Raw genomic sequence first — 11,350 nt, forward strand, 5'->3', positions numbered from 1 at the left:
CTTCGAATTTTCAAATTCAGAAGAGGAGAAATGGGTTGCGCGCGCAACTCAGTCATTTACAGCGTCTCCTACTATATTCACACGGACATAGGCCTGTCATAGAATTGGACCGCATCTCGTTTCAGATCTGGGATCACTGGTGGTGAGTGGTAAACGCAGAGCATTACTAAGATACCCCCACTTACCTGCGTCGCAAGTGATACGCCGTCGTCGAAACGAAGTCCATAAAAGTAAGGCCCGCGAGAACAAGTCAGCGTCATTCTCGTTTCAGCAGTCGAAGTTTGAACGCCAAAATGGACTATAGGCAGACAACACAAGAGTCTAAAAACTAGTTCCTAAAGCTCTTGAAATCATTGAGGCGTGGATTAAAGTCTGGAGAATAAACATTAATATAGCAAAGTCAGAATCAATTATTTTCTTAGTCAGAAAACCTATCAAAATAGATCCACCTAAAATGTCTAAATAACCCAATATAACGGAAAAACTCCATGAAATTACTCAGGGGTAAACTACGTAAACGGCTCAACTAAAAACAGCACATACATGGATCTAAAGGCAAAGTCCTCGGAGTGATCTCGCGTTTAAATCCTATTATCAACAGATACTCTATTATAAAACCAAAATAGAGAATCCTGATAAAAAAGCAAAATGAATCACATTCAGATCTTCAAAATATATTTCTTAGACGTATCAATAAAACCCGTAGATATATACCAAGAATTCTGTCCTTCACAGAGAATTTGAATTGCCAAACATTTCAGGGTATATTAGAGAAGCCGCTAATAAATTTTATGAATCTGCATTATTATTACCCTAAACATATTTTCTCAGGGCGGTGAAGTCGAAACAACACCGAGTTTCGTCTCGGAGCAACGCCGAACTACCACCCCTGACCTACCTACAACGCTGTTTTTCTGTTCCTTTACCCCGCTCCTCTCTTCTTCTTTACTTTTCTTAAATATAGGATGACCTCAGATTTTGTGGTTATTTTCCCCACTTATGGGTTTTTTTCCACACACATAAACTTCACTTTAAGTTTCGATCAGCTTAAATTTCTCTCAGATTGTGTAACAATGCCCAAACGGGGATAATAGGCGCTCAGTGAGACCGCGCCAGTCGCCCGCCAGCATGCACTGGATCTCAAAAGAAGAGGCGATGGCTGGGACCCACTTATTCCCACCCCTTTTTTAAAAGTCAGCGAGCTCTCCCCGCGTTCGGTTCAAACCAAATCTCTCGAGAATTGGACCACCCATCCCAATTGCTACCCCCAGTTGCGTTTGCTTAACCTATAGGTAGGCGATACCACCCCCCCCCCCGCTATATCCAGCAGGTTAATCTCAAAAGGATGCTTTTTAAAGATAAAAAGTATTTAAATTTATATGAAAAAACTTTTCTTAACTAATTGCATTCAGTTTTTAGTTCTCATTTAATTTAACAAGGAAAAGAAAATATTTTAAAATATGCAACTTGCCCATTAACTTTTATATTTTAAAAAATATTATAATTAATCAAAATAAAAAGAAACGAATAGAAACTATTAACTAAATTTTAAAATTCGAGAAAAAATTGCACTATAATTATTATTTATATTGATTACAGAGCAACTCTACTTTTAGTTCCCCTTTTGGGACTTCATTATCTTATCATAGGATTTCGACCACCGAAAGGACATCCATGGGAGCAAACATACGAAATTATTTCCGCAATCACAGCTTCTTTTCAGGTGGTTATTCGAAAATACAAATGAAAAAATCCTATTACTTCCAATATAATATAATGTACATTTGCTTTTAGGGACTTTGTGTAGCGATTCTTTTTTGCTTTTGTAATGGCGAGGTGAGATTATATTACTTAAAATATCCAGTTTGGGAAATTATTCGAAATATAATTCTTTAATTAGGCAATATTTATATATATTAAAATGAATTGTTCCCTATAGGTGATAACTCAATTTAAAAGAAGATGGGAATCATCTGATTTTGTCAGGAAACGAGCAGCATCTTGCACAACGACAACAAACGTCTCGGTAATATATTTTCATCGAAAAAATTGGTTTGCTTCTTGCAACATATCCATTGTTGTTACAAATGTTTGCTAATGTTGTCTGCACACAAATAAACTTTTATTAATTTGCAATCCTCCTCTTTTGTATAATAAATTACCAGGGTGGGCACAAGAACCAAAAATGTATAATATGAAGTATTCAATATAAGAATCTCTAAATTTAAGAATCTATTGCGAAAAAATTCTAAAGTTGACGTTTTTCAAATTGAAAATTAAACCATCTCCATCAAAATCAAACTAAATATATTTTACTTCGTTTCTTGAAACAAACAAATAATTTACATTGAATTTTTAAGACTGAGTTTATTAAAAAATAACACGTTCAGAACTAAAGAATTTTAAATTCTGAACACTTAAAATTCAAAAGATTAAAATCCAATAGGACATTTGAAAATTAAAATTTAAGGATTTCTTAAAGTTCCGATCAGAAAATAATTTTTCTGTCATTTCCAAGGTTTTCATCTTTTTCAACAAAATTTGCAGTCTTTTTCCGGTTTTCCAGGTTCAGTGGCCACCCTAAATAAACCAAAATTAAAAAACCGGTTCTATACTTGCCTACCTACAAAGCGAGTTTCACACCCTACTGCAAATATTATTATAAAAATATTATTAATAATATTATTATATTATATACTATAATAATATTATTATATAACAATAGGTGCCTGTAAAGGTCACTAATAGGATTCTATATAAGGATCCTATTAGTGATCTATATAGGATCCTATATAGGGTTACCTATATAGGTCAGTATAGGTGCCACCTATAGGAAATGAAACAACTTCCTGCATAGGATCCTTTATGGAATCCTAAATGATTCTATGGTAAGGGTATGGGTTCCTTTTTCCTACGTTAGAATCTATATAAGAATCTATACAGGTTCCAACTACTAGGCAATCGCAGTCAAAAATAACTACTGCGCAGCTTTATCTGCTATAGGAAACTACTGCGCAACACTTCCGGTTCATCATCTGTCCTATATAGGTCACTAATGGGATTCTACATAGTAGCCTATGCAGGAAGCTGTTTCATTTCTTATAGGTGGCTCCTATACTGACCTATATAGGTCACTTAGAGGATCCTTATACAGAATCCGTTTAGTGACTTATATATTTATTTGCAATAGGACAGCCTATTAAGACGTTAATTCCTTTGAATTCCCCGCGTCCTTATCCACCTCTATCCAACCTTACCTTATAATCCCTTCCCTTCTCTTCCTCACTCACCCTAATTACCTTCAAGTTCACGACCTCTTCTACTTCCCCTCCCAAACCTACTTCTTTACTATCTTTTTTTACATTCCCCTGCTTCCCTACCATCTCCTCACTTTCACTCCCCTCCTCATACTCTCCCACCGTTTGATACGTCCCTTCTCCTTTTGTACTGCCTCTGCCCCTCCACTACTGGTCCACTCTTTTCTACTTCCTCACACTTCCCTTACGACCTTCTAACTTACACTTCCCTTCTAATACTTTTCCTCCTCAACCTAGGTTTCTTCTCCTTTTTTCTACATCCCTTGTGAATGCACTCCCCACACTACTTACTACTTGCTTACTACCTTTTGCCACTTCCTAATACTTCCCCTACCACTACCTCACTTTTACTACACTCCCATAACTTTCCGTTCTTACACTTCCCCTCCCCAAGCAATCTGTCTTCTTTTTTCAGCTTCCCTGCCCAGCCAATCTACACACTTCTCACTCTCTCTTTCTACTTTCCACCACTTGCCCATCGTATTACCCCCACTCTCTCCCTTCATGGCCCTACCCAGGAAAAAAGTACAATCGACGGACAACCGACCGAAAGTATAAGGATTTTTGCCTAGGGAATAACCCTAAAAATGAAGGGGAGAGGGTGAAGAGAAAGGAAAAAACCAGGGTGTCTACTAATTTATTCTGAATTAAAATGATGAATATTCATGCAAAAAAAAAATAATTTTCAATCAAATTGTTTAATTTGTATCCAACAGTTGAACATCAATCCGAAATTATTAATTTTCAACAACAAAAACCCTTTTCTATCAGGTAATTGTAGAAAATGAACAAAACAGTTGAATCCTTTACCAAAACAGATTAATTTCCAACCAAACAATTGCATTTTTGTTTAAAAAGATGAAATTTCTGCCAAGAGAAGAAGTTTTAAACATCTAATTACAGAAATAGCTTCCAAATTCTTTTTTGACTTTCTCTTTATTTTCGAATTTATATTTTGGCTTAATTCTTAGGTTTTCCTGGCTTTATTTTAATTCCCGCCTATTCATCGGTTTTTTAAGTTGCTGGATTCACAGCGCAAAATGAACTGAAAAGGGGGAAATAAGGAAATTTTCTCACGAAAAAGGGGAAAATAGGGGAAATATTAAACATTAAAAGAAAATATCAGCTTTTTATAAGAAATGTTATACAGTAAACTTCCACTTATGTCCGCACTCGCGTATGTCCACGCGCAGCTAATTCCGCTGCCCCTATATGCACTTATTTCCGCGTACGCAGTTCGTTCACCTCCCACCACGGTCCCTGAAGGCGCTCTACGGTCAGGCCCGCGAGAGTAGTTGACCAATTTAAAAAATAGGCAGGAAGAGCTGGAAGTTTGATTTGAGTATTTTAATATTTCGTCATGGGAATACAGACAACTTTTGCGAGAAAATATTTGAAAAGTAAAAGTAACTCATAACTGTCAGAATAGCAATATTTCTCCAGTTTAGAATGCATTTTATCAATCATGTCCCATTATTTTGTCGATTGACAACCTTTCAGTCTCCCGAAATACAATAAACTTGAGAAATATTACTATCCATGCCTTTCTAACCTACCTTTACATTTAGACAATTCTCCAAAAAGCAGGGTATAATCTAAGCCTCATTTAGAACTGACCGAATCCCTATTATACGAAAAGTAAAAAAAAAAAAGGATTTGAAAATCCGATTTTTCTGTGCATGGTAGTGTTTGTAGTACATCCTTAGAACAAATTGTAGCCGTAATCAATCACTTAATCACTTTTTATGGCCGTTATGTGCTAAAATATCGTTTAAATTTGAACAACATCGTTGTGACTCAAGTCTTTTAAATTTTGAAAAAAAAAACATTGTTATTTGTATAATTTACAATAATTTTGTAAATTTTGTAATTAGTTAATAATAGATTGCATTAAGTATTTTCGATTCTTAAATTTTATGAAAAATAATAATAAAAGAAAAGAATATTGAAGTTGTCTTGATATATATGAGTATATAAATACAGATAAATTATGTAAGATATGATTGGGTTAATTTTTGAAAAATTCCTTGCTTCCTTGTCTTTGATTTTTAAGTAATTCTTGTCTTCCTGTGCGCGAATTTTTCTCTCTTTTCTCCCTCAATCAACTTTTGAAATGTATTTTTGCACTGCCCATAATCAAGTTTTAGAACTGACCATTTTTTTTTAGAACTGCCCTTTTGGTCAGAGCTGCCCGTTAGATTATACCCTGCCAAAAAGTAGTGTGTAGTTGCAGTGCCATGTACCAAAGAGCATGTAACCTTCCTGGAGGTTGAGATTTCCACCTATTCTAGCATGATAACTTGAACATTTAGACTTTTATAACTTGCTTACTTTTACTTTAAGAATATTTGATCGAAGAAAGTTCTCTGGACTCTTATGTCAAAAATATTATACCTATGTGTATGACAAGAACTGTACTAACCTTCCTGACATTTCTACCTATACGGCCATGACAGTTACGTTATGCTGGAATACTTAATATGCCGAAAAATATTTAAATCGGGTTTTGATTCTATTATATAATATTAATCTTTAGTTGGCAAATTGTATTATTTGAAGGAAATGAAAAATCAGTCATATGTTAATCAATCGTATATTAATGGACCGCGACTTTTTCGACTGCGTATGTCCCCAAAAGCATTATTATTGATCGTATATCTTTATTAATTCAAAATAGACCCGCGCTTTTCGGCATATTTGCAATTGGAAAAGTGGCTTACAGTGGGGGTATCGATACTTATCGATACAATGCTGAGGCAGCCAATGAACGTTGCTGGATACAAATACCCTAACGACTCACGGTATAGGTGGGGGCCCCTCTAGAGGGGGACAATCGTGAGCGTATACGTTTTACGGTGTCGAAAATAGGTGGAAGTTTACTGTTTTTAAATAATTCACAATGATTTCTGCCAAGAAATGATAAAAAAATAAGTTAAATACACAATTTTCATATGTTTCACATCGTTCTCATAAATTTTTCTTTCCAAGATTTGTTATTTCTTCCCTAATATAATTAATACTTTTAATCTAAATTTAAAACTAAACTCTTCAGTACAGCGAAGTAAAAATGTTAAAATTAATCGAATCGTTTGAGCTGATGAATTAAATTTGTGGGTCAACATCCAGAACAAATAAAGGAAAATATTTTGAAATCGGTTAATATCTTCTGTCCTCTTTTTTAAATCTATAATTTATCATTTTTTAAATTGAAACAAAAAATTTGCGTTTTCTAGAGTTTTTTGATTATGTGTAAAAAGATGTTTTGGGTTGATTTGAACCTGAAATTATTTCAGCTTGAACCAAATAAACATGTCATTATTTTTCATTTATGCGACACACTTTTTTCGTGGTTTATAAAGTTCCAAAATCGCAAAAAAAAATCCCACAAATCTTAAATCACGACAGAAGTTTTTTTTTTAAAGCAAAATGATTTGAATTTACATTATCATCACATTCTTTCTAATAAATAAATCTACCTCTTGTACAATTTGACAAAATTTTATTAATAATTGTGAAAATTGTTAGTTTGATTAAAATTTAGAGGTCCGTCATTTTGTAAATTTTGAAGAAGAAAAAATTTTCGTGTACATATGTTTCTTCAACATAGTCTGAAGATCATTATTTCACAGAGCCAAAGGATTTCGATGAAATGCACCGAACATTAAGCGCATTTGAAATTTTACGGTACTTCTCTCCATGTTAATAGAATTTAAACTCAAATTTAAACTCAAAATCGTTCGAGATAATTTTTTTAGTCATTCCCAAAAAATAGGGTGGGAGGAGTGAGACCAGAAAAATTATTTTTAAAAATCCACCCAAAATAAATGATGTTTCAAACATTGTATTTTTAAATATCGTACATTTCAAGAGAAAGAAAAAGAGAAGAAGGGTAACTTCAAGAAAAAAGTAGAAACTAAGAAAAAAGGGGAAGACTATTTACCCTGCTGTTAGTAGACACCCTGGAAGGCTACCTTGCAATCCTCTTGGTTGACTTCTTTTCCTTTCCTCTTTCTTGTTATTATTATTATTTTTTTTAATTGAATAAAAACATTAATTTGAAGATTACGTCCGTTGTTCTTTTTTCTCGAGCGGGGATAGGAAAGGGAATTAGAGTCAAGCATGAAAAGAGGAGAAATAGGAAATGGGAGGGGGCACGTGAGTTGAAGTATAGGAGGAGAGGGGAACTAGAGAAAAAGGGATCGTATGAAAAATAGGCAGCTATAGCATGGATGAGAAGTGTAGCGAGAAATAGTGGACAGGAAAAGGAAATTAGGGGAAGTGTGGAGGGAGGGGAAACAAGGTATTTAGGTAGGGAAGAGAAGGGGTAGTAGGAAGGAGAGGACACATGGGTGGGATTGCAGGGGAAGGGAGTTAGGACAGGAGAGAGTAAGTGAAGAGGGGAACTTTTTTCAACGACCTTCCCCGCGCGGGCCAACCCAGCGAGATTAGATTGTAATTTAGATTTTAAGATTCGCTTTTTTAAATTAAGGGTTTACTAAGATTTGATATGAGCAAAATAGAGGAGGGCATTTGAGATGTTTTGAAAGAAATCTTCAAGGTCTGTTCTATGTGTATCAAATCTGGTACAGGCCCAGAGAACATTTTCTAAGTCTTCGTCTATTTCAGGGTTGCAGGGGCAACCTCCAGTAGTTATAATATTTTTTCGGGCAAGACTAGCATTTAAGGAATAATGGTTACTCCTGATGCGACTTTGCGAGACTATTCATTCTTTTGGGGCGTTAAATGAAGAGAATTAAGGTTTTTTACTATATTTATCAACACGCCAGGCGTATAAGACACCCTTGTTTTTACCTATTTCTAAATAGTAGTTCTTACAAATTCCATCTAGAGATTTCCAGACGAAGGAGAAGAAGTCGGAAAAAGGCGATTTCTAATTATAAATATCATTTTAGCACACTAAGGCACAACCTGCTGTGGACTTTGCAACCGATTTTGAACCGTCTGTGTAAAATTGTAAGTAGTCCTGGAACTGCTATTCACTAGGTTGTTGGAGAGGGGCTATTCTGGACCAGTCGGCCTATTCCTAAATTGATGTTAGGGGCGAAGAGCATATCTTCATAAGGAAATTCATACAGAGGATGAATATCTGATCTACGAATCTGTTGTTTTAAATATTTTACTTTTTCAACACGCATTCAGAAGCAAGAATTGATTGAAGATATTGACTTTTTTTCTAATAACCTGATCCAAAAGAGAGAGTAGCATATCGGGAAGCGGGTTGTCCAGGTCTACACAGTCGCGCATCCAGAGCGGGGCGATAGGGGCGATCGCCGCTGGGTCTACAAAGGTTTTAATAATATATTTTTTAGTCAAGAAGGAAAACCTTTCTTCAAAAGGTGGCTCGCAGCATTCTGCTAACATAAAGTTAACGGGAGTGCTGTCTCTGTAGCCAATAACTAGTCTTAATGTTTGGTTGCAAATTTTTTCTATTTGATCAAAGTATGTTTGGGTCTGCATCCCACCATATGCCTCTCAATACTTTAAAAATGTTAAGGATTCTTATCTTATTCCGAGAAATCTGACGTGAATCCAGGGGGAGATAATAATGTTATTTGATGGTGAGGTATATGCTGGGTCAGGTGTATCTAGGTTCTGCCTGTTGAAAAAGACCATTTTTTTCCTGGGCAGAGCTCAAGATTTCTTTGTCCTAAAGAAACAGCAAGGTCGTTGAGGCATTTCTGAAGGGATTTGATACATACTGTTATGTCAGCAAAACGACAAAGAATAGCGATATACTACGTCTAGGGTCCACCAGTTCACCGCTAATTTTGTAACAGACGTTTTTGCAAGAGGTAGTATTATAGATAAATCTAGCCATTTTTCGGGGAACACCAATCTCTTTGAGATATTCAGTTAGAATCTAGGCAATGACACTGGGAAACGCACCTTTCAGATCCAGAAATAGGCTAGCCACAACTTCGCCATTTACAAAACCCGAAAAAATCTCGGATGATAAAATAGCGAGGTTGCCAGCACAGGATCTTCTCTTTCTAAAACCAAATTGAGTAGGGGAAAGCATGTGATTATGATCCACGTACCACGAGAGTCTGTTGTAGATGAGCCTTTCCATAAATTTAAGCAAAAATGAAGATAACGCAATTGGACGGAATTTTTCTGTTACTGATTTAGGGACAAAAAAATTTATAAATTTATTCTAAGAGTCTGGAAAGGAGCCAGGCAGGTAAATTTCATTATAAATTACAAGAAGAGTTGTTTTTACCTTATCATGCAGCTGAAGTAAAATATTATTGTCAATTTGACCTCAGCCAGTAGAGGATTCAGTTTTTACTGAAATTAAGGCTATAGAAAAATCAGCTTTCGTGAACGGGGCATCTAGGGACTCATTCTTCTGAAAGTGTTCAGAGAAGGAGTCGAGGAAGACCGTTGGTGGAAGCATCTCCTCAGCCAGAGAACGGAGTTTTTGAATCGTCTCTCTATTCCCTGAACAAGCTGCATTCGCCGGTTGAGTGTATTTGTTCTTAAAACACTTGATGACTCGCCAAACTCTTATGAATGATGTTGTCCTATCTAGGGCCTCACAGAATTTCCTAAAGTTGTTTCTACAAGCCGCGTTTAATGTGCGCCTAGTTTTAGTTTCTATTATATTTAGAATAATGTAGTTAACTTCATTTCTGCGCCTCCTGTAGGTCGCTAATGCTGACATCCTTGCCTCAATGCAGCGTCGCACTCTACATCCTTTAGAGTGAGTTAAGTTTTTGAGAGGTCTTAAGAGAGGACAAGCCGCAGTAATTGCTACATCCACACTTTCAAAGAAAATCTTGTACTTGTATGAACAATCAATGTCCAGGGAATTTAAAGTTTCATTTCTCTCCTAAATGGATTCCGAGAGTGTATTAGAAAAGGAGATCCGGTCAACTCGCTTAAGATTGTATTTGTGAGAAACGTACGAAGCTATTGGGGTAGGGTTGCTTGTGTTAAGGGAAATAAGATTTGTATTCTCAAGGGGGAAGCATAGTTTCAAACCATTTCTGCAGTCATGCGAACTTCCCCATGATGAGTTGTTGCGGTTAAAGTCTCCAGAAATGAACAATGAGCTATACTTAGGATTTTGAATTGAATTAAATAATTTAGTCCACGTCTCGGGTGATAAAAAATTATCAGAGACGGGCACTCTGTATAAGGAAACAATCAAAAGATTGCCAACGGAAGTGCTGACTGAAATTTCTAGAGTCTCTATACTATTTTCAATGTTAAAGATGGAAGTGATTTTAGAGAATGTAATTCCCCTTCTTATGGCAATGGCCAAGCCACTCCCGTTATTGCATTACCTGTCTGCTCTGATAATATTAATTCTTTGATTTTAAAATTTGAAGTTTATTTGAAAAAGGTTTCAAACAAAAGTAGAATATCGAATTCGTCACGGATGTTTGATAGATCGCCTTGTTTATTCAAGGCTCCCCGGCAATTCCACTGAGGAATTCATGACCTATTAAGCTGAGCCATCAATAGCGAGTAAAGATTTAGTAAGACGGTTCACACATTGCAACACTCTATTTAGAATATTTTGACTTTCCTCTGTTTTATGGTGACCTGAGACGAAAAGTTCCGCCAAGTTTGTCAGAGAAGCCAGAATTTCACTGATCTTTGATGATCTATTTGAGTTTGAATCCGAGGTTTGAGCGGGGTTAGTAGGTGAGGAGGGGGTGAGTTGAAGGGGTTGAAGGCGAGTATGGAGGAAGGGATAGGGAGGGGAAGGGAGAAGTGTATGGAGTAGGGGATGAGGAGCTCATGGGACCAGTACTATTTTGTTTGTGCAGAGCAAAACCGTTTAGGAAAGGGCTAGTGATTCTACCATTGGACTTCTTCTTCCATCTTCTTCCATCTGGATTGTGAAGGGGGTTTCGATATCTGTGAAGCCTTGGGGGTTGCCAGAGTTTGTGAGTAATAAGGTTCTTACCAGGTGTATACATATGAAACCGGTATTTTTTCAAGAAAAAAACACATTTATTTCAAGAGAATGATAACAAATATTTTATTCAAAGTATGCGCCC

General features: G+C 36.0%; 1 protein-coding gene across 2 annotated transcripts in view; it reads left to right on the forward strand.

Annotated features, from left to right (window-relative positions):
• Positions 1–11,350, forward strand: part of LOC117174334 (calcitonin gene-related peptide type 1 receptor-like) — a 748,751-nt gene that overhangs the window by 731,771 nt on the left and 5,630 nt on the right. For both annotated transcript variants that reach the window (XM_033363359.1, XM_033363358.1), the window contains 3 exons: positions 1,600–1,723; positions 1,795–1,836; positions 1,940–2,026. In XM_033363359.1, the coding sequence (XP_033219250.1) occupies positions 1,600–1,723; positions 1,795–1,836; positions 1,940–2,026 (253 nt within the window). The remainder of the gene's footprint in view (positions 1–1,599; positions 1,724–1,794; positions 1,837–1,939; positions 2,027–11,350) is intronic.

The sequence above is a fragment of the Belonocnema kinseyi genome, chromosome 6 (assembly GCF_010883055.1).
Source record: "Belonocnema kinseyi isolate 2016_QV_RU_SX_M_011 chromosome 6, B_treatae_v1, whole genome shotgun sequence".
Lineage (NCBI taxonomy): Eukaryota > Metazoa > Arthropoda > Insecta > Hymenoptera > Cynipidae > Belonocnema > Belonocnema kinseyi.